The following is a 27,595-nucleotide window of genomic DNA, read 5'->3' as shown; positions in this document are numbered from 1 at the left end:
TCATGATCTCAGGGTCTTGGGATCGAGTCCCGCATCAGGCTCTCTGCTCGGCAGGGAGCCTGCTTCCTCCTCTCTCTCTGCCTGCCTCTCTGCCTACTTGTGATCTCTGTCTGTCAAATAAATAAATAAAAATTTAAAAAAAATTTTAAAATTTACAATAAGCCAAATGTATTAAAAGTGTTAAAAGATGCTATGGTATAGACTTTTGTATCTTCACCCAATTCCTTTCCTCCTGGGTATACACCTAGACTACATTTTCTAGCCTCCCTGGCACTTAGGTTGAGTTCCAGAGAATGGAGCATGGATGGAGGTGTTATATGTCATTTCAGGGCTTTGCCCATGAAAGTTTTCTTCATGACTTTATTTATTTATTTATTTTAAGATTTTATTTATTTGTTTGACAGAGAGGGAGATCACAAGTAGGCAGAGAGAGAGAAGCAAACAGACTCCCTGCCGAGCAGAAAGCCCGATGCGGGACTCTATCCCAGGACCCTAGGATCATGACCTGAGCCGAAGGCAGAGGCTTTAACCCCCTGAGCCACCCAGGCACCCTTCTTCATGACTTTCATGAGCCTTTGTTTCTTTCACTTGTGGATGGAGTGCAGAGGAGGATGAAGCCTTAGCAGATTGCTGGGCCCAGTAGTTTATTAAGCCTGGGCTCCCACCAACTGGAGCAGGATCTCCTGCTCTTCTCCACATTCTGTGATATGGATGAGACGTCAACATCTGTTGTGTTAAACCACTACTGATGTAAGAATTGATACCAAAAGGTATCAAATGGGACCATCTTGGGACCTTGGAATCCAGCTGTGTCTTCGGGAAGACACAGGATTTAGTGAACACAGGACATTGCCTCTCCCAGCAATCATTTGCCCAAATTTTCAGGCATGGATGTTTTATATACTTAAAGATGTTATGCATCTCATGTTACTCCAGACCTTTCCTAACCCTGTAGAATGATGTGAGTGGTGTACTTACTAGGAATGTGTGGGACAGTCCAGCAGCAAGGAGGCATTTCAGTTCACTCTAAATCATGAATATTTCTGCAGCAGATAATTAACATTGGTAATTGTATTGTTTTATAGCCAGCTTACTGGAATGATCCGTAATGTGGCTTGGCAGCAGTCAACAGCTATCAGATGCCATTTGAAATAATTTACTGATTAGAGATAACTTATTATTTCTTGCCCAGCCTTTTCACTCTATGAATGTTAAAGTATATTTTTGCCTCTTAAATATGGTAATAGCTTTTACTTTGCATGCAAATATTGGCAATAAGCTCAAAATTCCTTTCCCTTGTGAATCAACGTTCAGATGCCTTTAATGGATAATAACTTTTTTAATGTTATCATTTGGTTCTCAGATGCTCGTTTTAAGAACTTACTTCAGAGTCCTGAAAAGTCTGGTGGTAGGAAGCAATGGCTAGCTACTCAATTTCTCCTTCTTGCGCTCTTGCCCCAGGGTTTTGAGTTCAGTGTATTCTCTACTAGGAATAGATTATTCTCTCTCATTTCCTAGATAAAATAGTTGCCTTCTCAAGACTTTGGTGATGATGATATAATCCTGATGACGATGATGCTGTTGATTTAACATCAGTATGGTTAAGTGTATGAGTAGCCAAGTGTTTGGACAGCAAGGGCCTTTCTCTTTGAAAAGCAGTGATGGTTTGTTCTTGGGTGATTTGCATTAAACTTCATTTAAGGAGGTTTGTGTTTGCATGAATACTAGGTTCTTGCGCTAATTCTATCACTTTCTTGCTATACGGTATTAAATAAATCTGTTAACCTCTATTTGTTTTCTTGTTCATTCATACTTGTAATGTGAGAAGAAGCTCTTTAAACTGTGTAATGGTGTGATCCATTAAATTTATGGTTTACCCATGGCAGGTAGTACCTTTATGCTTGGTGGTAGTAATCCTACAATTAGAGGTAAGAATAAGTTCTTGAGAAAGGAAAATAAGAAAAGAGAAAACTGAATGAGAAAAATAAAGGAAACATAAGAAAAAATATGCATTATTGGAGAATATTTCCAGATTTCCCCAAACAGGTTTATTTCTATTCCTTATTAGGGTTAAAAACAAACAAACAAACAAACAAACAGCAACAACAAAAACCTCTTTTAGGAAGAAGGGAGGGAAATTTTAAAAATATTTCTTTTCAGTCAAATGTTTAAGTCCTAGAGACATTGAAATATTTTTAAAAGTTTATTTATGAGGAATTTAGTTTCCCTTTTAAATTTTAAGTAGAGGATTTCAATTTCTCCAGAAGAAATTATTCTCTTTGGGTCAGCCTCCATCTGTGCAATGACATGCCTATAAATATTCTTCAGGACCAACTGTAAAAATGCTCGAAAATATGATTGTCTCTTCAGATTACATGCCTTTCCTTTCTGCTTTTGGAATGAAGAAACAGATATATAGCTTGGTGAAATTGATTGTATGTGAGAAAATGGATTCTTTACTTTTCCTACCTTAATAAACGTGCAGATTGCTAACTTTCCAGTAGATGCATTTAAAATACATCGTAGCTAATCAAATGTTAAAATAAATTATAGCTAATCAAATTTGTTGTTTTCTTTCCTTTTAAATGATATAGTACATGGGCCAGCACAGGAAAGGAAAAAAATCAGTTTAGTTACCCTTTACTGAAAACAGAAGTTGATTGATTCAGAAAGGAATTTGCAGCTACCTGAATTGATTTTGACAATGTGATATGTTAGATGGGTAAGAACCACAGTTGTGTCCCTCTGAAGTGACTGGACATGGTATTCGGTGAAATGTTAGGTATCTTTCCCTCTTCCACTCATCTGCCTACAATTTAACTTTTCATTAACGGGAAATACCATAATCGTGTTATTTGTTTTAAAAATTTTTTGGTAAAAGCAATACATAGGGCAGTTTTGGCTGTATATGATATTCTTCATTTCAACGTTTTCATTGTTATCATTGCAGAATTTTTTGATTGGACTAGTAGCTTACTACCAGTTAAAGGAATGCAGTTGTTCTTTATAAAGCATTTTACATAATATTTATGTTTGTGTGTATTAGCTAGAGGTGAATGCTGGCTGATGTCTAAAGTGAGAACAACCAGAGAATTGTTTACCTAGTTATATACTTTAAAAAAGATTTTATTTATTTATTTGACAGAATGAGAGAGAGAGAGAGAGAGAGAGAGAGAGGAGTGCAAGCAGAGGGAGCATGAGGCTCCCCACCAAACAAGGAGCCCTATGCAGGACTCCATCTGAGGTCCCTAGGATCATGACCTGAGTCGAAGGCAGACGCTTAACCAACTGAGCCACCCAGGCGCCCCTACCTAGTTACATTTTTAGCAGGATACTTACACATAGGCTCAAATAACAATCTTATCTTCGAGTCATCACTATTAGTCTGGGAAATTATTAGCCAAGTAGTGGATCCTGACATGAACGCATACATGTTCAGTCAGGTCATGTTTATGAAATTCAAACATAATTTCATGTGTTTACTGTTAATAATGGCTGTTAATTAAAACAAAACTAGTGGTCTATATAACACAATTACAGATTAATTTATTAATTTACTAATGGTTTTTTCCACAGCAGACCTTTTCAGTTGTTGATACAGTTTTTACAACACCGGTACTTTAAAAAGGGTTTATAGCTAAGTTACAACAACAGTAGAAGATCCCTCAGTCTTTCTGAAACATAACCGGTATGCTCTGTTCTGCGGCTGGCTGTGGTTCGAAATGGCACGGCTGGTGTTGGCCTTCTCAGGTGGTAAGCAGTCCTGCTCCGATAGTTTTTCTAATTCAGTGCCTGTCTGCATTCCTCCGAAGCTTCCCTTAGAGCCCGAGCGGGTGTGGCTGTGCCTTGACACCCTCGGTGTTTCCGAGCCTCTTTTTGGGAAGCTTGATCGCTCTCTATGTGGCGATTTTACTGCTTGCCCTGTTGCTTTTGAGGTACCCCCACTTTTTTTTTTTTTTTAAAGATTCTTTTAGTGATGTGTCAGACAGACCTGGGTTTGAAGCTTCATTGTTTCTCTTGGTAGGGCCTGACCAGGGGAGTGTTTCAAAGCTTGGGAGTCCCTGTTTCCTCAGCTACATAGTAATCGTGAATGTATGGCATTTAAAAAAAAAAAAAAAAAATGATGTCATTAAGTGCGTATTCCATAGAAGGTGTTCAGTAAAAATCTGTCGAATGAAGTGTGTGGAAACTGTTTCGTTAACCTATCTTCAAGCTTTTAGATCTTTTTCCATTTTATGAACATGTTTTTACTGACAGGAGTACCTCAGATATGATTTGAGAATCCGAGAGGGGAGGTTGTTTCTTCACCTTTAACCACATTGATTAGCATCACCAGCCACTTTAAAAGCATGTTGCGTATTGCCAGTGACGTCTCAATTAAAAATTCCCTTGGGAACAAAGCTCCATTTAATAAAGTTGGCTTGGCCACAGAGATGATTCAGAAAGTTCCCTTTTCCCCAATGCAGGAAAACTCACAAGGGAGCTGCTTTGTATGCTGGTCTCACATAGACTTGCTGGCTCTTGAATATTCTCTCAGAAGGGCGGGACCACCAAGGACTGTACAGACAAGTCCTATCCAAGTATGAGAGGCACTGCTCAGGGTTCGTCCCCATAGAGCATCTCTGTGCCCTTGCAGTGGACCTTTCTCCAAGGGCAGAAGCCAGGTACCTCTGTTGGCCCAAAAGGGGCAGGGTAGACATTTACTGGGGAGGGAAGCCACATCTTAGAACAATCCATCACTCTGTGTTTTACATTATTTCTTTTTGTGGATGTAACTGGAAGAGTGGTCATGAGAAACTGCTCTCCCACTAAGGATAAGGCAATCCGACACTATAGGGTAAGGATGGCATTGACAGTTGTAAATTAATCTAATGTGAGATTTCTCAGGGCCTTTTAAGTTGGTAAGAAAAGCACAGGCACTTTCTTTGTACTAGTGTTTTGCGAGTGACAGAGGGTTGCTGCGATACTAGTTTCGGTAATCATTCTGTCCTCGGCTCCTCATCTGTAGGGGGGCTGTCGTATTTTTATGACCAACTCCCCTTCTTTTAAGGAACATCCAAGCCACTTCCTTGTACAAAATGCTGTAGGCTCATTTGGACACGTTGTGAGTCAGCGTTGGCTCTCGCGTGCCAAATCCTCCCTTCTGTTGGAGTTTGCCTGGTGCCTGCACCTACTGCTCGTTTCCAGTGTCCTCTGGAAAAGATGGACACTGATCCTGCCAAGCTGTATCCCTCTTTTCATGATTGTCTTCTGTGCGTAGATACCGTGCTTCGATCAGATTTGTGGCAAGGGTTTTGGTCAAACTTGTGGCAGGGGTAGAGGGGGACTATATTTTATAAAATTTAAATACTCAGGGAGTCCACATTCCTTGTAGGCTTGCTTTCCATTCTTTTCAGCAAAATAGGTTAAAGCAGGTTATGATTTGCACCTTCTAGCGTGCGGGGGGCTACAGATACTGCAGATATCTAGAGGAATAAAAAAAAGTCTCTGCCCTCCACATTTAGTTTGGAAGCTATAAGGCTAGAAAATGAAAATTTTGAAGAACATGGGTGGTGTGTTTAAATTCCTCCACTCCTGGGGCAACTGGGTGGCTCAGGTCATGATCCCAGGGTCCTCGGATCGAGCCCTGCATCAGGCTCTCTGCTCAGCAGGGAGCCTGCCCCCCCCTCCGCCTGCCTCTCTGCCTACTTGTGATCTCCCTACTTAATTTGTCAAATAAATAAATAAAATCTTAAAAAAAAAATTCCTCCACTCCTTTCCTTTTGCTCCTTTACAGATTTCTGTGGGAAACTTCCCGTCCCTGCACCAGCGGCAAGTCTTGTGCCCTTGTTTTATGCTCCCACTTACGGTGTCATCTTTCTTCAGAGCATTTGTCACGGCTGTCGTTTTCATTTATTTGGGCAATATTTTTATTGTATTTTCCTTGGCCATACATGGAACTTCCTGAGTTCAGGGGCTGCGTCTATTTTTAATTCAGCTGTGTTGGCACAAAGTAGGTCTTCAATAATCATTTAATTCTATAACAGGCTGCACGAATGTAAGAGTTCGATTAATGATGGGTGGGAACTAGTCACGGAATATAGTTCCTTAGGACTTCTTTTCACCCTGAGTATGAATGTCATTTTTCTCAAGGGCTTAATATTTGCCATATTTATAAAACCTTCTGTGTGCTTTTAAAAGCTCACAAAAGTTAAAAGTCTTTTGTTTTGTAGTATTTTTAGTCATAATAGCATAATGACTTTGAATCACTTCCTCAGAGGCATTTTTGTAAATGTCAGGGTGGGTTAGGATGGTGCCTGTTTGAGAAGGAAGGTCTTAGGACCAGAGCTGGGCAGATGTGACCATTGCCAGCATTCTTGCTGTGTCGTTTTTCTAGGTGGAAATAATTAAGGCTTAAGTATTCTCCTTTCAGTTGTAACAAATATTTCTAAGCCATTATCTTGTTTCCTCTGTCAAATGACAGCATCAAGGGAAGAAGCTTTATTGATATTTGCAATTTTAGATCTCAGACTGCATATAGGTGATGGGATTACATATACATGATGAAAGGATGCTGTGGTGATTAGACTTACTTCAAAGAATGATCTGAATTTTGAGTTATCTATGAATCACCTCATTAAAAATCGTCAAAATGAATCTGTTGAGTTCTGAGAAACATTTGTCATTTGATACTTCCACATAATCCTTAAATTGACATCATTCTCATATTCTTTTCTTTAATATTCTGAGTGCAATTTAACTGATGGCTGTCTAAGCTTCACTTTTGCTTTTCTGTCAAACTATCTATTTGTGTGTCAGGTTCTTGTTTTTGCAGGAATCACATTTTAAAAATCAACATCCTACAGTTTCCTCAGTTCTTAAAACTACACAGACTTGTTTTTTTGTTTTTTTTTTTTTTCCTTTCCTTCCTCCCTCCCTCCATCTATCTTCCTTCCTTTTTTTTCTTTCTCTTTCTCCCTCCCTCTTTCTTTCTTCCTTTCTTTCTTTCTCTTCCTCCCTTCCCCACCACCCTCCCCACCTTTCTTTTTTGGAACCCACATGAGACTTTTGGCTACTCCCCTCCCAGAATTAGTTGCCTTTCCTTTCCCAAGAATGTCTGATACAAAAATATTTAAAGATAAAAAGTAAAACTAATTCTTTAAAATCAAGGAAATTAAATATTTTTTGAATGGATAGCTTCCCCAACAAAATTTAAAATGCTGCATCACTTACAAAGGATAATTTTTATATCACTCAAAATGAAATTTTATATGGACTATTTTAGTTTTTCCATATCCTTTCATATTGCAGGTATCTCTATGTTAACTTTGAAAAATATTTAATAATGTGATGAGACAAATCAAAGATCTTCATTGAAGTAGAAAAAGGTAACGAAGAGCTCATTTTAAAAATATTGAATGCATATTCAAAACTTTTTTTCCTCAAAAATAAAGTGATTTTGTGGTCCAGTTTTATGGTACATATGTAAGTGTGTGGTTGTTGAACATTGCTCCTCTTCTAAAGTGAAAATCTCATTCATTTAAAAAAATAAAATTAGACATATTTTGCTTTCATTGCTCTTGTAACTATAAACTAAATAAAAGTAGTTTAAACAGTCACCCCATCATTAAAAGAACATTCCTTTGCTAACTAATACTGATTTGCAAAACTTATGCCAAATAGAGTTAGACATGTCTCCATCCACAAACGGTGCTGTGCTAAGGAAAGAAAATATAGAGGAAAAGTAACTTTTTTTTTTTCACATTAGGTTGTTAAGTACATTTCATGATTGGTTTAAATTGATTCATTTCTGACTTGGAGCAAGAGCTGGTGTTCTGCTGTGTATAAATGTTAATAAATATGCTGTACAAATGCAGTTAAATAGGGGCGCCTGGGTGGCTCAGTGGGTTAAAGCCTCTGCCTTCGGCTCAGGTCATGATCCGAGGGTCCTGGGATTGAGCCCCACATCGGGCTCTCTGCTCTGCAGGGAGCCTGCTTCCTCCTCTCTCTCTCTCTGCCTGCCTCTCTGCCTACTTGTGATCTCTGTCTGTCAAATAAATAAATAAAATCTTTTAAAAAATGCAGTTAAATAATCGTGAAAATGGTGAAATTTAATGAAAGGCATTTAGATCCAAGGAGACCTAAATTCTGGACCAAGTGCTTTGTAACCAAAGACAAATTGATAGACCTCTCTGCACCTTAATTTCCTTAACCTATAAAATAAGAGGCCCAGGTAGATGGTCCATTTTTATGACTATAATTTTATGAGTGTTATGGGAATACATTTTATTTCTCATTGCAGTTGAGCAAGGTAACTCTTTTTGAATTATTTGTTTTCAGTTAGGTATGAATATCTCCTGTAGGCATCTTCCATCCATCTCTTCCAGATTAGCTGTCTCAAATGTTTTTCCTTCCCATTCTTACCGATAAATTTGGACTCTTTCTTGACACTGACGACAACTTCAGTATCCTTCTTGTCACCTTGCAGACTTTAAACATAAAAATACACATTGGTTTTAAAAGGAGAAAAAAAGTGTATATTAGGACTATGAAGCCTGACCTTGAAATGTTTCCTATCTTTTATCAAATGTCTGTACCTGAGCAGAATTTATTTGAGGATGGAAAGTAGGAGAAGAAAGGAGCTAGAAGCATTTGAGTATGCATGTATTGTCCTACAAACATTTTAAATACCTTCTTGAAGGGAACACACATGAAACATTTTAACTAAGGTATTAAGAACTGTTACTGTTTGTCTGATACTAATTAGGGCAAGCATCTGGGTATATTTCCTCCTTTGAAATTGAAATATGTTTTTAAAAGACATGAAACTTAAAGTCATCAGTACAGATTGTGTAAGAATTTTAACTGAATTTTGTTTGGTCTTAGTTTCATTTTTTTCTTGTTAGTCTATGTAATTTTATAAATGTCAAACCTATTTTTGTTTCTTGAAAAGCTGATGGGACAGAAGTGAGTGTGTGTGCTGATTATTAACCAGTACTTTAACTGATGGAATATTTATTCATTGCCAAAAAACATTGAGATATTTTTGTTATAGCTTAAGTGTCTTCCTTTGAAAACAGCGCTGTACTTTTAGAATGTGAATCATTTCTTCTGTTAATAATGATGAAAGGTGAAATAGAACAGATGAAGAAATGCCTGTGTAAACTTAAGCATATTAATTACAAGACAAGGTTGTAACCTGTGGAAGGAGGGATGCCTGGTGGCTTTGGATTGCTTTGGGACAGTAACTTTTCTCTGTGCCTTCTATCTTCAGAAATATTTTGAGGAAGAACGATTTGAATCTTCTTGCAAAATAATCAGAAATTTCTTGCCCTAACAAAGCTTGGTTCACAAAATCACAAGACCCAAATGGCTTAGAGGAAAAAGTCAGAAAACCTAGCTCTGCTTCTGGTTCCGCATGGAAATGAGGGAATCCATATAAAATTATGTTTCTTCATCTGCACAGTGAGAGTGTGAGTTAGGTGATTATTGACTTCTGTTTCACTCTGCCACTCTGTGAATAATGTCATAATGTTCTCCCCCCACCCCCATCTCCTGCCATTTCTCAAGCCTTTTATCTTTTGGTCTTTAGAAAGTAAAATCAAAACGAGGTCTTTCCATTTTTAATTTCTTTTTTCAATTGATTGCTCTGTTGCTCTTCTGTCCAAAAGAATGAATGTGTTTGTCTGTTGGACTCAAGTCAAATGAAAATGTAAACTAGGAAAGTCCTAGCATTGTGCCTTTGCTTGTACAGGTGTGGCTCAAGTAAATCCAGGAAGTCCGGTAGAGTTCTTAAATTTATGTATATGCTGAAGAAGAAGATGTCCTTGTTGAACCTTGAGTAAAGGATCACTAGACAACTTTTTGTTCTTTCCATTGTTAAGATACGTTTATCTAATTTTACTGTGATGGGAAATGTTGGTTATCTCCTGCAGCCTTCTCTCTCATTTTTGGGGGGATACGGTCATTAGGAAAGCATAACGTATAGGACTTAATGTTTAGGTGTTTATGTATAGATTTCTTATAATCAATTATGTGTTTCCTTAATTACAGAATGTGGCCTCATGAGTTATCCTTTCAGATATTAAAAGTTAAAATACATATAAGTATGTGTGTGTGTATGTCTATACACAGACACAGTTTATTATCCAGAATTTCTACATCCAAAAAAACCTCTGAAACTTGAAACAAAGTTACTAAGTTTGGCCCATTATTGGCAGACTGACCTGCCATGAGTTTGTTAATAGAGGGAACGTTCATGCCTCTCTCCAGACACATTAATTGTTTTTGATGATAAGGTGTAAAATGTTCACTCTGTTATCTTTCTAAAATATGAAAAACTCTGAATTTCAAAATACATCTGGCCACTGGGGGTTCAGATAAGAGACAGTGATCTTTACCATCTTGGTTTTCCCAGCATGTGAAAACCATCCCAGTTTTATTAGCATGTGAGCTTAAGAATATGGGTTTCTCATTGTTGAAGGCACTGGAAATAATGTGATAAAGAGACAATAATTTAGTGCTTGCCCCTAAGGTTGTAACTAGACTCTGGAAAAATAAACGACATACAATATGGGAGAGAATCTTAACACAAAACATACCATAGGACTTATCCATAAAAATTAGTGCATAGTGCTTGTAATTTTTAAAACCAGTTTTGTGCTTGCTATACATGCAATCAGGGTTTTATACAGATTTGCTAAACATGGTTAAAAAGAAATTCTGAATAGAAATAGTTGATATGCAGACCGATATTTGCATAAAAACTGATTAACAGATGCATGGGAAATGTTCAGTATATTGTTGGGTAATTTGGCTTTGAAAACAAAGTTGTAAAAATTGTTTTTTAATGACAAATGTAAATGACATACAATAGTTTTTACTCAGCAGATAGTAACTTCTTTCTTTTTTGGTAACTATAGGAATTAAACTGAATAAGTCTCACATAACAGTGCCTTTTTCTGTGAGTTATGGTCATAGAAGTCTGATTTAAAATGGACAAAAAACTTGCTTCTGACATAACAGATGGTGTGTATTAGACTCTCTGGTGGGCAACTTGACTTTTAAAAAGAACTGAAGATTCAAATTGCTAATATCAATACTTTATGGAAAACATTTGCTTGAAAAAGTCTTTATATTTAATAATTCTTGAAGTAGTTTTTAAAAAAGCTTTTAAATGATTCCCTGATTGATTGACTTTAACTTAAAAGCCTTTAAGGATTTCCCTGATTGACTGACTTTCACTTAATATTTTATAATAAGTCAATTTTTGAAAGGTTATATTAAGCTTTAATAGTATTTGTATTTAAATTTTAATTAAACTATATTCAGGGTTAGAAATGATATCAGTTATGGGCTCACACCCTCACAATTTGTTATACCAAAAAAAGGGTATTTTGTCAATATCTATGGTAGAATCTAATGTCTTTCCTATCATTTTCCATCTCTTCTTATCATGTGAGGTTTCATTTTAATATTCATCGTGGTTACTTGTTTCCCTACCAGCTCAGTTTCCCTAGAATCCTCTACAGATCTGGTTCTCACACTTGTTGATCTGTAGAAACCATTGTAACTATCTGTAGTATTTAGTATCTATCTGTAGTATCTATCTGTACTATCTAGTGTATTCTCAAGTATTAGATATAGATAGTGTATCTATAGATATACATAGATATAGATCTAGCTATATATAGATATAGATATAGTTAGATAGATATAGTGTATCTATCTGTAGTATCTAGTGTATTCTCAAGTATTACACACTTACCTCCAAAGTCTTCCTTAAGTGATCTTGTCCCATTTGGACCATTTCCTTACTCTCCTCACACTCTGTACATTAACTGTGTACATTAGAAGAGTTTCTAATGAAGAAAATGATCTTAAGTGTATTTTGTTATGGGAATTGAATTTGGGAAGCATTCAGGAAAGTCTTGAAGGAACATATGATATGATGATATTAAAGGCAAAAATATAAATAAGAGGGGCGCCTGGGCGGCTCAGTCATTAAGGGTCTGCCTTCGGCTCAGGTCATGATCCTAGGGTCCTGGGATCAAGCCCTGCATTAGGCTCCCGGCTTGGCAGGAAGCCTGCTTCTCCCTCTCCCACTGCCCCTGCTTGTGTTCCTGCTCTCTCTGTGTCTCTCTCTGTCAAATAAATAAAATCTTTAAAAAAAAATTACATATATATATATTTATATATATATATACATATATACATATATGTATATATACATATACATATTAAAGCCTTTGTATCTCTCATATATATATATGTATATATACATATACATATAAAAGCCTTTGTATCTCATATATATATAGTATCTATATATATATTGTGTGTGTGTGTGTGTGTGTGTGTGTGTGTATGAGAGATACAAAGGCTTTTAACATTGAACTTTATCTTCCTCCTTTTAAAATGGAGGTTTAATTGAAGATCCTGTATGGATATTTATTTTGCCTTTTTTTTTTTTAATTGCTATATGTGAAATTCATGGTAATTTATGAAGGATTTCTTGAGGGTAGAGAAAGGGGTTGGGAAATCTCATGATAGAAATTTTGCCATTTTCCTTTTTATTGGCCCTCTTAAGAAAAATGAAGGGGAACAGGAGTAAAAAAGATCTTTTTGATGGTGTAGGACTATCCAGTTCTCCGTTTGCTTTGGGGGGCCACTAGATGGTAAAAGTGATGATTATCCTACACTCAGCCTGTATATGATATGATAACAGAGGGCAGCATATGAGTAAATTTTTGCTGAAAATCGCATAATCATTTTAAACAAGTCGCAATTTGTCAGTAATGTATTTATCGTTATATAAAATTGTGTAAAGTTGATTTTTTTTCCTATTTTTATTCCTTAGAAATGTGAATTCTCAACCAAATTGCCAAATGTTCCCAGGATGTTTAGTATTCCTTTTCTTTCTCAGGTTGATTGAACAAAATGGTTAATAATGTTCTCTCCCTTGTTCTCTCTCTTTGCTTTTCTCTGTAGCTTGAGAAATTTCTTCATTGACTTCTCTGAATCTAAGAGGTTTGCTTGCCTATTTTTAGAAATTAGAGAAGTGACTTTCTATGGGTGCTGGAGTTTTCCCATTTTCTTCAGTGAAATTCATGGTGCCAAAATCAAGGATGCCAAGGCACAGATTTAACCATGCATTGCCTAGAAAGGGAAGCTAAAATAGTGTGATATTTATGCCCACCCTAAATCCAGACTATAACGAGATTATATATGCAGAACCAAGTGTTAGACTAACCTGTATTCTAGAGCCTCAGTCTTGTTAGTTATCACTGTAATGTATCACTATAATAGAAACTAATCGTGAACAAAAGGGTTCAAAGTGACTGGAAGAACATCTTTATAAGCCAGATTGGTGGTCGCTTCTCTCATGTGGTAGTGCTGTAATAGGATTCATTGTACATTTGTTTGGTTCCTGGGGAGCGATCTCAACAGAAAATATTCTGTTTATTTGCATGGCCTGCAAATATTGAAATTTCAAGACCTTCAAGTGCCCTTTATTGTTTGTTCAGATTTTATAATCAATGTTGCAAATATCAAATGTAATATTTTCATGATTTTGAGCATGTTGAATTATAGATGAATGTCCTTGAACCCTCTGCATGTAATGTATAGACAGAGTGTGACTCCTTTGTTCTCACTTCACGACATTACACAGTACAATAAAATTCCATTATAGTGATTTGCTTCATACCGATGCATTATAGGCCAAATTATATCCCTTAAAATATTACATATGTAAAAAATCTATTCCCTGAGGAAAAGGCAAGTGTTACTCATCTCTCCTATAATCAGACTTATAAAGAGACTTAAGTTAATTGGATTTAGGTTTGTTTCTCTTTGATAAGACATAAAGTACTTCTTACTCTACCATATATTTTTTAAAGACTTTAAAAAAATTTTTTTTAAAGACTTTATTTACTTATTTGTTAGAGAGAGAGCACAAACATGAGGAGCAGCAGGCAGAGGGAAAAGCAGGGTCCCCACTGAGCAGGGAGTCCGACACGGGACTCCATCCCAGGAGCCTGGGATCCTGACTTGAGCCCAAGGCAGATGCTTAACCGACTGAGCCACTCACGTGTCCCACTCTAACGTATTTTAAGAGTCACTCATATATGAGTGGCAAATATATGGCAAGGGAGCTATATATGTATTTTGAGCACCTCTTAGGATGCAGTATGCATAAGCATCTGGGACACGACAGTGAATAAGATACACAGAGAAATTACATCTAGTGGGGGAAGGAAACATTGATTTGATGTTGACCCCAATTATAGCTATGAAAAGTTTTAAGAGGGGCTTGTAAACGGGCCTGTGGCAGTGTTTAGTGAGAGATCTTAATCTTGTCTGCCTCAGATGGGAACGAGCCAGGTGAAGCTGAGAGGGAGGGCTCTTGAAAGTAAAAATGAGAACTGATGGCTGAAAGAGGTATGGGAGCTACCCAGGAAATATAGAGGTGTTTCCCCCCATTTTATTAATGAATATACTCTTATTTGGATTGGGAAATAAAATTTTTAAATTAATTCTAGTCGTTTTCCTCTAAAGATATATTTGATTAATATTAAAACATTTTATTCCAGAAAAAATTGGAAGCAAACATCATCAGAAATAATAGCCATCAGTGATCCAAGAAGAAACCTCCTCCCAAAAGTAGACCCTTATACTCTTCTCCCCCACAAAAGCCCAATACAACTATACATACATTTTGATAAAGATATGTAAATCCAAATTTTTAATAAAAATGGGGTTACAGTATTACTCAATTGCAGTCCACATCCCTTTTACCGGCCACAGACCTTCACAATAGATACCCCATTCTTTATTTACCCAGTCACTGCTTGTGAACCTTTTAGTTACCTCTAACTTTTTCACAACCCACAAATATTTTTTTTTAAAGATGTTATTTATTTATTTGACAGAGAAAGCAAGAGAGAGGGAACACAAGCAGGGGTCACGGGAGAGGGGAAAGCAGACCTCCCGCGGAGCAGGGAGCCCCATTCGGGACTGAAACCCAGGACCCTGGGATCATGACCTGAACAGAAGGCAGATGCTTAACAACTGAGCTGCGCAGGTGCCCCCACCACCCACAAATATTTTAAACAAAGTCTATTGTATTTATAGATTTGACTTTTGTTCAGCTTAGCATCTAAATCAATCTGAAATAGGGAGGCATTCTTTTGTCCATCCCAGAGCTTTTTTTCTTCGATTTATGTACTAAAGATGGTTCAATGGCAATTAGTGTTATGGACATTTAACTTATCAAGATATATATTCTTTACTGAAAAAACTCATTTGTAGTGCCATTATCAGGAATATTTTGCATTATGATTTTTTTTTTTAACAACTTAGCTTTTATTCCTGCAGGGTTTAAAATAACTGAGTTAATAAAAACACCTCTTAGGATCAGAGAATCTCTGCAGGGTCCAGTGTTTCAGCAGAAAACATTCAGTATCTTTTTTGCTCGTTTTCAAATTTTTGACAGTTTTTCTTTGTAGTCTTTCTCCTGAAAGCATAAGTAATTTACAAAGGTAATTCTTCATCCAAAAAAAAAAAAGAAGTGCTGCAGTGAGAATGTTAATTGGCCATAGAGGCCTCCTTGAGTTTGCAAATCTAGAATCATGAGTTATTGAGGTGATTGAGAAATTAAAAAAAAAAAAAACTTTAGATTGGACTCTTAAAAGCCCCTTGTTACTTACTTTTGTGAGGTTAGGAAAACAAAACCAGGAAACTCTCCAACACATTTCATCTTTAGTACCTGTGTAATTGGGTGAATTTCTGTCTGGTTGAGGCTCCTAGCATTTGCCAGGGTTCCTGTCCTGACTGAAGGTGACCTTTCTCACCATCTCATAACTTTGGGAACCTATCAGCCAAGTGTTAGGCCAGTTTTCTTGGGGGACACTTATAAGCATTACTTCTACATGTAAAGTCAATCCTTGTCCCTCAGTAGTTGCCTGTCGTTCCTGATTAAATGAAAATCATTTTCAAATATATTATAGGGATAGCTTTGGTTACACAATTGATTTGTCCAATAATTTTCTAGTAACAAGAGAGGGAAAATTCTTATTGAACCTATGAAAATAACTGTATGGTCTTGGAAAATAAGGACACTCATTCGTTTCTGAATTCTGGTGAGATCAGGGAGAATTAGATGCTCTCTTTAAATGTTTTGCTTCAATTTGAAAAGCAGTGTCTACCAAATTGAAAGTTAGGTATAGCTTAAGGGGAAAAAAAAGTCTTCCTCATATATCCTTTGAAAATAGAATATTAAGACAGCATCAACAATATCTGAACAAATAACCCATTAATTCAGTCTTCTATATTTCTTCTTTCACTGGATCTAGGGTCAGCAGAGTTTGCCTTGATGAATCTTCTCTTCCCACAGAAAACATCAACATCCTAGTTAGGTATTATACTTGTTACAACTGCCACCTTTCCTTTGCTAAAACATTTGAAGGGCTCCTTTTGTGTTATCTGTTTGTTACTTTGTTGCTACCTTTTAGTTACGTATTCACTGGCTGAATAATGAATTGCATTTGTTAATTGAATATCTAGTAATCAATTAACTTTGTGGTCAAAATATGTCAGATTTAAGTACAGTACCCTTGTTTTCAAAGAATTATATTTTCCACATTAATCTTGTGAGAACAAATCATTTTTCAAAAGCTTAATGAAGAGCGAAAAGCTAATTGATTGTAGCAAGCACTTAGAAATACTGTTCCATAGTCTCAAAGTATTCTCACTCTCCCTTGAGTTGCTGACTTCCCAAAAAAGTCTATAGTCCAGAAACAAACAAAAAAAGCAGTGGCTAGGACTACAGTTTACCAAATTCAACTTTATATACATATATACATAATGAAACAAAATAACGAACTATGAAGGACTTAAAAAAAAATCATTTAACCACAAAGAAAAAAAAAAATACTACACCCTAAAGAGAATGACCTTATGTTTGGCAGACAGAAAAATAATAAGACCTGTGAACTTGCAACTTTTCTTGTGTAGTATCTGACTTATTACGGTTCATTTTAGGTCACAAGTTCTATAAAATGTGTGAATGTTACTTAAAATCCTAAGTAAATCATGCAAGTAGACACTTTGTAACAAAAAATCATAAAACTAAGGCTATGTGCCTATGAGTTTTTAGTTTAAATAGCTTGTAGATGTTCACATTAAAACATCTCATGCGGCTTAATGGGTCTGTGTACCAGTTAGGATGATTTTGGTTGTAAGAAACACAAAAAAATATGTAAGTCTGGCTTAAAAGAGTAAAAGGGAGCGCCTGGGTGGCTCAGTTGGTTAAGTGTTTGACTCTCGATTGTGGCTCAGGTTGCGATTGCTCAGGTCCTGGGATTGAGCCCTACATGGGGCTTCACGCTGAGTGGGCTGAGTCTGCTGGTTTTTCTCCCTCTGCTCCTTCCCCAACTCACATGCTTTCTCTAAAATAAATAAATAAAATCTTAAAAAAAAAAAGTTATTTGTTCCTTGAAAAGTTCATTGATAGAGAGATTTAGTTTTAGTTTGATCAGGCCTCTGCTTCCATCTCTGAAATTTTCTGGGCTCAACCTTTCTCTGTTTACCGCAGGTGTTAGAAGGCTCCCGGCTGAAGTTAGGCTTATCTGATTGGCTTGCCCATTTGCTCAGCAATTTTCTCCCCTGGGAGAAGGAATTCTCCTGCAAACCCAAGGACTTTCATATTCAGCCCAGAGGGGAAGGAGGGGAATGGATAATGAAGATGTCCTCTACAGAATTATTTTTTATCTTCTCATGCTTGAGTTTTGGGGAATGGGAGGGAGTTAATAAATATGTTCATTGATTTGTCTCCTCCCATTACACAAGCTTCTTTCTTCCACTTATCATCTTCCCTGTGATCCTCTTGACAATCCTGGGAAGGAGATGTTATCTCACTTGCCAAATAAGCAGGAGGAGATTAGCCAATTCTTTTTCTCAGGCTCACAGGGCTTGTGAAGGCATATTCTAAAGTCTGTGTTCTTTCTTCTGTGCTCTTCAGGCTGTAAACTAAATCATAGTTGCTAAGTAATTTTGTGAGGAAGGTTATTCCAATTTAGAAGGTCAAAGGATTTATACATTTATTAATAAATATTCATTCCACAATTAATTACAGTGTTCCTACTATATACTGGATATATGGTAGGGGCTGGGAGGTTAAGGTGAGGAAAACAGAAGTGCCTTCTAATCATATGGATTCAGTGGGGGAAGCAGATGTTAATGTCATGCAAATGAGTGTATAATTACAAACTATGAAATTGCTCTGGAGTAAGATCTAGGTCTGGCAGGAATGATCACAAAGTTTCTTCCTATGAGGTGACTTTTGAGTTGGGATCTGAAGGATGAGAACAAGTTAAGCCAAAAGGGAGGAGAGCATTCCAGGGAGAGAGAATGTGGCATGCTTAGGAAGTGAAGGGGGTCCTTTTTGTTGCAGCCCCGGACAAGATGGGGATGAGACAAGTAGATAGATTACATCCTCCAGGGTCTCCGGGTGGTATTAAGAATTGCTCTTGATACTCCACAAGAAATTATCTTGGAAAGAACTGATCTTACATACTTTAAGGATTTGAGCAAGTTGCTGAGGTAGTATCTTAATATTTATTGCAGTTATCTCTCTGAATATTTATAGTATTTTCTTAAAACACATTTTCTTGCCACAACAAAGCCTTACCTCATTTTTAGAATTATCATATTCAGCTTTCCAGTCCTGGCATGTTGTGTAAATCATTTGTAGCGCTTTTTGTATGACTTGAACCTAGATGTAAAACAGTGATGGGAAAGGCATCTACATTTTAGTGAATATTTATCAAAAAGAGTGTTGAATTAGTTGCAAACTGCACAGAGAAGAAAAGTCCAGACCTTAAACTTTGGGGAGGAAATACGGAAATAATATTTATATATAATAAATTTGATGTTGGTGACTTGGCATGCTCTTTCCATTCGTCAGGTCTTGTTGACATTGAATTTGTGACCTCCTTTTTATTTTTGGTTATAATCAAGGAATAAAAGAGAAACAGAACTTTATTTAAATATGCAGTTGGCTCTTTGCTTTGACTAAGGGCAGTATAAAAGAAAAATTTTGCTCATGCCATATGGCATATTAATATCCCAAAAAGCATGCACCTGGTTACTAATCAAAGTTGAACTTAGGTCCTTCAAGTTCATCTCTGTTGAAAAGATGGTTTACGGGGCACCTGGGTGGCTCAGTGGGTTAAAACCTCTGCCTTCAGCTCAGGTCATGATCCCAGGTTCCTGGGATCGAGCCCCGCATTGGGCTCTCTGCTCAGCGGGGAGCCTGCTTCCCCTCCTCTCTCTCTGCCTGCCTCTCTGCCTATTTGTGATCTCTCTCAAATAAATAAATAAAATCTTTAAAAAAAAGAAAAGAAAAGATGGTTTGCTTAAAATTCTAAGCATTTGACCTATAAAATCTTTAAAAAAAAAAAAAGATGGTTTGCTTAAAATTCTAAGCATTTGACCTATAATATAGTATTTAAGCATTGAGTTGCTGACTCAGCCAGTTTCCTAAAAGTTGCACAAATGAACACCATTACTTTAATCTTGTTACATCACTTACTGAAAATATAACTTTAAAAATTGTCAAAATAAGCTTTGAAAGTAGGAACATATTGAGTAAGTGTTTATCAGGCAAGCATCTTCACCCCTTAAACCTTTGTAAAGGGTAATATCAATTGTCCTGCCTCAACAGTTTATTTCATTGGCGGGAAAGATGTGTCTTCTCTACTGGAATGAGAGCTTAGTTCTCTTGCCTTGATGTTGAATGCTGCATAAGGGAGGCACGGCGGGTGTATATGCATGGTTGTCATTATAGGCCTGTTTCAAGCATGCTTGCTCCCAGCACAGAGTATATGATGTTCCAGTAAGTCCCTGCTCAAACGTTTTCTATATCACTTTCCTCTTCTGCCTAGGAGAACTGACATTTCCTTCTGTACTTTCAAGATAGGAGTAGAGACAGGTTTCAAGATAGGTTAAACAAGGACTTTGCTGTGTAGTGCTCTCTGGACAAGTAAACTAGTACACTAATGACCAGCTGAAATGCTAACACTTCTGCTTGTTTGTATTGAAAATAACTGTGATGCTTCCATTTTTTTGGAGCAAAGATCTTCCCCTCCATTGTGTCACTGAATTTCAACTCATGCCGTCAAGACTGGGAATAATGCAAGTATCACCTTCAGTATGTAGATATGAAAATGAGAAATACAGAGAATACACGTGATCTGGGCATTCAGAACCCACGCTGTTCTGGGTATCAGAAAAAGCCTCTGAAGAGGTGACAGAAGAGCCTGACACTCCCATGCACGGTGGTGTGGACCCACAGGGGAGCTGTTGAGTACCAGCATTTGCTGATTTTCATCAAAGCTTTCAACACTTGCCAAAGCAGTATGTTTTCTGTCAAGGACTGTCATGGTATATCCTCCAGTAATTTTGGGGAAAAAAATGATTTGTTTGTTTATTTGGAAACTTTTTTTTTTTTTTTAAATAAGTTACTGTGTCAAATCCCTGGGGATTTGAGGATGAAAATGTTTGGTCTGTACCTTAAGTCTAGAGATGAAGTTGGACATAGGGGAAGAAAACATCCATCTGCCTGGATTGTTGGAGAAATTTCATAGAAAGTTGTCTTTGAGATTGAGTCTTGAGGGTAGAAGGGTTGGGGGTGTGTTCCAGGAAACTAAGTCTATGTGTAGGAGTAATAATAATGATAAAGATATTTATGGATAAAGCAGCTAATATTTATTGAAAACTTTGGAGTGCTTGGTTTCTTCTTTTTCTTTTCTTCAAAGTGTTTTACATGTATTAACCTGTCTACTCATAGCAACCCTAAAAGACAGAAAACTGTAGATTGGAAACTGAGTCAGAGAGTGTTGTTACCTGGCTCGTAGTCACACAGTTAATAATGGCGGAGCCAGGTTTCACATCCAGAGTCAGGGGCCACTTTCCCTTGTGTGAGTAAAATGACCTGTTTTGGAAATGGTAGAACTTGAAGGGGTTAGAAGCTCAGGTCTCTGGGTAGTTGTCGAGGTTTTGGCTGGTCAGAGAGTTCCATGGGTCAGTCATGAAGAGCCTTGAAGACACACTAAAGAATTAACATTAATTTTGTAGAATCAGTATCTGGTTGTTATTTTTGTTTTTTGTTTTGTTTTGTTTTGTTTTTTGAAAACAAGGTCTAGAGCTTACTTTCCTCAGAACCGCTTGGGGTGGTTTTTAGAAGTGCATAGTCCAGGTCCTGCTTCAAATCAACCACTTCGGACTTTCCATGTTCCAGGAAGTGACCAAGCATTTTGCACTGTGATATGGTCAAATAGAAAGTAGATCTATAGTTCCTAATGGCAGGTGCTGCTATTAGTTGCCCCAAATTTCTTGGTATTTAATTTGTTGAGTTGAAAATTAATGTAAAGAAGGCAGTGAATTTAAAAAAAAAAAAAAAGAAGGCAGTGAATTCTGCTTTGTATGAGTGGGGTTTAATTTGCTTGCAGAATGTCCTATTGAAATGTGGTGGGAAATGAAAAAGCTGCCTACTTGGTTGAGAGGTAGGGAATTTTTGAGCCTTCTGCTCATGGCTGGTAGGAGACTCATGGATATAGTTGAGATTACTCATGTGAAAAAATAGAGCAGTCAGCATGACTGGAAAGCATTGAAATAGGAAAACAGCATGAAATGTGAAATATCAAAAGTCAAGATCTTGACTCAGAAGAGCATCTTAAAAAAATAAGAGAGGACCTAGGGAGGCAGGGGATTCAGGAGCCACGAAAGGAGGGTTTCATGATGTCTCTGTTTTTATTAAATGCATCTGGGAATTTATGTAAGAAAAGGACTAGGAAAAAAAAAGACCAGTGCTCTCGTGAAGAAGCAGAATTTTGGTGGGGTCCTAGGAGTGGAGGCCAGGTTGGAATGTGCAGGTGCAAGTGGACAGGTGGCAAAAAGGGCTTAGATGACTCTTGGCAAAATTTTGATTTTAAGAAGGCAGGTGGAGTGATAATTAGAAAAGGTTACAAGGTGAAGGGAGAGCTTAAACATTACTAGCTTCCTCCCCCTCCTGTTACATTTCATACTTATTACAAAGATTAAAAAAATACAGATACAAAAAATAAAGTTTCCCTTCACCAAATAAACAAGAGATAACAAATGTTGAAATTTATCTATATTTTTCTAGCCATGCTTCTATCAGTATGTATTTGTAGCAAGTAAATACGTATTTATATATTTTTAATGCAAATATGTTGTAGCTGTCTAATTTTTTGTATGTACCTTAATGTATCAGAAACACGTGTCTCTTTAGTTACAATATTATTTTACGCCATTACTTTTTCACAGTTACCTGGTGTTACGTCCTACAGACACACACACACACACACACACACACACACACACGTATATGTATATAAAGTAGTGTATGTAATCCTATTATTGGCATTTTTGTTTTTCTGGGTACTTCTTCATTTTAATAGTGCTACCATTAATATCTTTGCAAGTGAATCTTTTCATACTTCCATAATTACACTTTTTTTTAAAATTAATTTCAAATTGTGGAACAAGTTCCCAAATGGAGGCTTCATTTATGGCATCTGTAAATCAACTAGATGGGTTAGTCTTAGATAAAAGAACAGACATTTCCATCTTCCTGGGTGTAAGGAGAAAAGTGTTAACTTACAGGTGGTTGGTGGGCGAAAGAAATGATAGAATGCCTAGACAGAGTAGCCATATGATGACCTGTTTTATCTTAATACGGATATTGAAAGGGCGAATTGTTACAGGATGCTAGGAAGTTGTGAAGGGTTGAAAAGTCTACCAAGAAGAAGATGCAGAAGAGGTTATGAGGGCTTATTGAGCAAGGCTGTTGGAGCTGGCCTGGGGCACCATATGTCTATAGTGGGTTCAGATGTTTTAGATCCATTGTCCTCTCCAGCAGCATTCAAAGCCCAGATTGGGAGGGAGTTGAGACATGTCCTCTCCAAAGCCTGGTGGTTCTAGGTCTGGCAGATAGTCTGCACGGGCAAAATAGGGGTACACAATGAAGGAGTTGAAGATGGTGTGGGGAGAGCGGTTAAGGCTCCTCAGTCACATAAAGAAGGAAATGAAGCTGGAAGAGACTATGAAGAACACAGAGATTGGAAAAAAAAAAAGCATGGGGATTGGTGGGTGTCAGGGAGTAGGAATAAAGGAGTGAGGGCTGAAAAGTTATAAAATTGTGGCTAAAAAGTGGGACACTGGGTTGAGATTTTAGAAGGAAACCGCTATGCTTCAAGCCAAGGTCCAAGGGGTATCCTTGGATTTCGTGAGCTAAAATTAAGGGAAAATGAGGTCATGGAACCATATGCAGCTTAACGTTGTCCATATGGATGTGGGAGATGTGAGGATTTTTAAGTGAAGAGAAAGAGAGTGCCCTAGAAATTCCTAATCCTGGATAAATGACAGAACAATTGGTAGCGAATGATGGTAAATGAGCTCGTTGACTTGGATATTTAGAAAATGTTTATGCAAGATAAAAATGATAATGAGTGTGATAGTGAATATTTTGGGAAGTAAATGGCATCAAAACAGCAAATGGGAGCTGCTAGCATGCCAAGTCACCTTTTGCCTTGAGATACAAGAGTTGGTTGTGGAAATGGATAGTTGGACAGTGTCTTTTTCACCCTGTAACACTGAACACTGGCAAAGAGGTGCCGGAGGGAATTGTCTTCTGGTAAGTTCCCAGGGGATCTGGGAATAGGCTAGGGAACACATATCGTCAGGTCTAAGCTGTTGTCTTGCAAGCAAATGCGAACGTACAGAGTTGAGGCCTGTAGCCATAAGCGTATAGCTTGGGTGGAGAACTCTGGGCCAGGAGCTGCCCTGTTTGGTTAGTTTCTGCATTTTGCTTTTTCTTATGTAAATTTTAAAAGTGATCTAACTGGGAAAGAAAAGCTCTGTAAGGATAGGTTTATCAGAGAAATTGTTCTAGAGAGTAAAGTAAAAGACAGAATGAAATATTGGGTTTTGCTTGCTGGGTGTAGATGAAAAAGTATGAGCTCAGAATCCAGGACTCTTGAGTTTGAGGGGACAGAAACATTTTGGGACCCACTTGTAAAATACAGCTACTGAATCCGGTACTGCCAAGAGGTCTAAATCTAAAACAATTTCCTCCTCAGATCCGAGTTCCCTCCCCTATTATGTTAAAACTGCCATTTTCCTGAGCTCTCTACTATTCCTAAAAAAATTTTTTGGGGGCGCCTGGATGGCTCAGTCGTTAAACTTCTGCCTTTGGGTCAGGTCATGATCCTGGGGTCCGGCGTTGGGCTCCCTGCTCAACGGGAAGCCTGTTTCTCCCTCTCTCACTCCCCCTGCTTGTGTTTCCTCTCTCACTGTCTCTGTCATATAAATAAACAAAATCTTTTAAGGTTTCTTTAAAAAATTTTGTTTTTCTTCTATTTGTGAACTTGGAAACTAGCTCTAAACTCCATTTATTCATACTTTGCAGGCATTTTGGAAGAAATAGGATGGTAATGGGGTGAGCGGTGAGGTTAGGTATAAGAATGAACTTATGAATGCTTTTAATTACACAAGAAAACAAATGTAGAAACATAATAGAGGATCTGGTAGATAACTGAACATCTGAGGATATCCACCCCACCCCCCGCCCCTGGCGCTGCCCCCACCCCCGAACTCCTTCAGAAGCTCTTGACAGTAGAGCTAGAGGTCTTTGGTAGGGACAGTTGCTTTCAGAGGAATAACAAGTGGAAGCAGCTATTTATTTAAGAAATGACTGAAGTTATAGAAATAGTTTAAAGATTCCAGTCTTAAATGTATGATATTAAGAACCCAGCATGGGGGAAAAAGGGACGCCAGGGTGGCTCAGTCGGTTAAGCGGCTGCCTTTGGCTCAGGTCGTGATCCCAGGGTCCCAGGATTGAGTCCTGCATCAGACTCCTTTCTCGAGGGGGAGTCTGCTTCCTCCTCTGCCTGCTGCTCCCCCGCTTGTTCTCTCTCTCTTTCTCTCTCTGACAAATAAATAAATAAAATCTCAAAAACCCAAACCAAACCCCAGCACTGTGCAGTACATGCAGTATATAACGAACACGGAGTGACTGACTAACTTCCTCTACAAAGCACCTCAGTATAATTGTGGTTTAGAAGCCTCCTCTAAAATTTTGCAAGCATCTTTTTTCCTGAATCAGAATTCAGAGCTTGCTTCAGCTTTCTCTTCCTTCTCTCGTTCACGTTCTTTTCTGTTCACTTCCTCACGATAATTTCGCCAGCTTTAGTATTTAATATGTACGGTCCATGCTACCCTTACTCCTGTACCTGTTCAGCTTGGTTCTTTGCTTCCCGCCCCCCTCCCTGTGCTGCCCTCCACACCCCGCCCTACCTGTTAGGTCTTTAGCTTAATCATCCATGTCTGCTTGTACTAGATTGTTGCCCTAAGAACTCTGTAAGCCCCAGAGTGAAACTGATTTGGATTTTATAGCCCTGGTGATTTTCCTTCTGGTGTACTACCAAGAAAATGCTATATAGCACAGGAGCTGATGAGTCATTTTGTAGGGCTTTTGCTTTCTATTTTGTGTTTGAAAAATTAGGTATGATCCCGAACCTGGAAATGTTTCTTAAAATCAGGAGAATAATAGAACCGTAATATAAAATCATCAGTGTTAGTTTTGGTCTCTGATTAATGTAATATATTGTGATTTTTGAGTAACTTGAGTTCCCCAATAAGCATTCATTCATGTGAAATTTCATTTTTGTACATTTTCATTGCTTGTACTGGAAGCTGACTAGAATTACTTGGCACCTGCTGCTCTGTGTCTGGCGTTGTTCTGGGGACCTTACACCTGTTAAACCATTAAATCATCACAGCAGGCTTGTACTGTAGGTCTGGATTCTCCCATTTTACTGAAAAGAGATCGAAGCCGAGCATATTGAAGTAACTTTTCATAATGCCTCTCAGCTAGTAAGGCTCAAAGCTGGAATCTGATCTCTGTTTGTGTGGCCCCAATTACAACAGGCTCCCCAGTTGGAGATAAACATGGGGACATATTAAGGCTTCCTTTTGGATTTGGACAGTCATATAGATGAGAAATGAAGCCAACTCCTATTGGTTGAGATGGTAGGCTGTTGGGAATTAATTCAGCTTAGTATTGAGTGCAGTCTCTGGCAAGATTCCAGGCTTCTATCACATAGTTCTGCTGGATGAAGGGTTGCCTTGATCATCAATAATTTCATTTCTATAGTATAGTTCCGTTGCCTAAGGGGTTGACTTGTGAGAAAATAAATTCATTGAGATCATAGTGTGTGTCTCCCCCAGTTTATCTGAAGCATTGCTGGCATGGTTATTTTATCTTCTAATTCCTGGCGTTTGATTCAGGGCCATGATTTCCAAAGCTGGTCCCTTGGCTGGCCTCCACCATCTGCCATTTGTTGCTGCCTTCTCCTCCCTGTTACAAACTCCCCCCGCACTGATAGTGGCTTCTGAATCCAATCTCCTGCTTCTTCAGTCAATCCTAAATATTGTCAATCCTAGTGATTTTTTCACAATACTAACTTTGCGTCCAAATGGTATTGTGCTTCATGTCATACTCTGTGATTCCCTTTATATAATGTTCTTGAAATGATAAAATTATAGAGATGGAGAATTGATTAGTGTCTGCCTGGGGTTAAAGATGTTGGGATGAAGGGTGACAGGTTTGACTCTAACGAGGATAGCATGAGGAAAATCCTTGAATGATCAAATAGTTCCATATTTTGATGTATGATAGTGAGTACATGATGCAAACGTGATAAAATAACGTAGAACTATATGCAAACTTTATCTAATGTCGATTTCCTGATTTTGTTATTGTAGTATTGGTATATAACATGTAATTAATGGGGGAACCTGGATAAAGGCTGCATGAGACCTCTCTATCTGTGCAATTTCATGTGAACCTTTAATTATATAAAAATAAAAAGTAAAAAAAAATACTATTGTGCTTTAAAATGTTTAAGTTCCTATGTCTATCATATTGGTTATGTTTTATATTCTTTGCTTCCTCTTACATTAATCATACAAAATCATCTCCTAATTTTTTTTCTATCTAAATCATAGTTAAACATTGACACAATATTTGTCTTTTATCGGGTTACCAAGAAATGCTTTTTGAGTTAATTAAACAATGAATTATACTTGATGAAAGAACAGTATATCAGTACTTGGTCTCATTACTAACCATCTTGTTTTCCTATTCACTTCCTTATTCATTCTTGCCTTTGTGTCATTTCTTTCCATGGACTAAGCAGCATGCCAGGGGTTTGATCTGAGGAGTCTGGAAGACTTGGGGTTGCCTGAAGGGGTTGTACAGCCTGTGGCCACAGTCACATAGCCCTAAGTCCACTCACAAATTCTAAAATTAGTCCTAAATTCTAAAAATAAGTCCTCCTTGAGGCCTCAAGACTTAGTGTTATAAGACCAGATGAGCCAGGAAACCAGGATATGAACTATGGTGAAACACAACCGTCCACCCACTCATATTTACTAAGACTAGTTTTATAGTGCAGTGTACGATCTTTCTTGGTGAATGTTCCATTCATGCGTACCTGAAAAGAAAAGGATACTCTGCAGTTATAGTTTT

General features: G+C 37.6%; 1 protein-coding gene across 2 annotated transcripts in view; it reads left to right on the top strand.

Annotated features, from left to right (window-relative positions):
* The window catches only part of LOC111140944 (poly(ADP-ribose) polymerase family member 8), a 199,040-nt gene that overhangs the window by 63,773 nt on the left and 107,672 nt on the right, over positions 1–27,595 (top strand). The window contains exon 3 of one of the 2 annotated variants that reach the window (XM_022493214.1): positions 16,335–16,397. The exons of the other annotated variant lie outside the window; for it this stretch is intronic. Coding sequence (XP_022348922.1) covers positions 16,335–16,397 — 63 coding nt within the window. The remainder of the gene's footprint in view (positions 1–16,334; positions 16,398–27,595) is intronic. 2 annotated transcript variants of the gene reach the window in all.

This window comes from Enhydra lutris, unplaced genomic scaffold (assembly GCF_002288905.1).
Source record: "Enhydra lutris kenyoni isolate GAN:26980312 unplaced genomic scaffold, ASM228890v2 scaffoldscaffold5, whole genome shotgun sequence".
NCBI classification, from domain to species: Eukaryota; Metazoa; Chordata; class Mammalia; order Carnivora; family Mustelidae; genus Enhydra; species Enhydra lutris.
The sequence above is the reverse complement of the archived record's forward strand: the minus strand, read 5'-3'. Positions and strand labels throughout refer to the sequence as shown.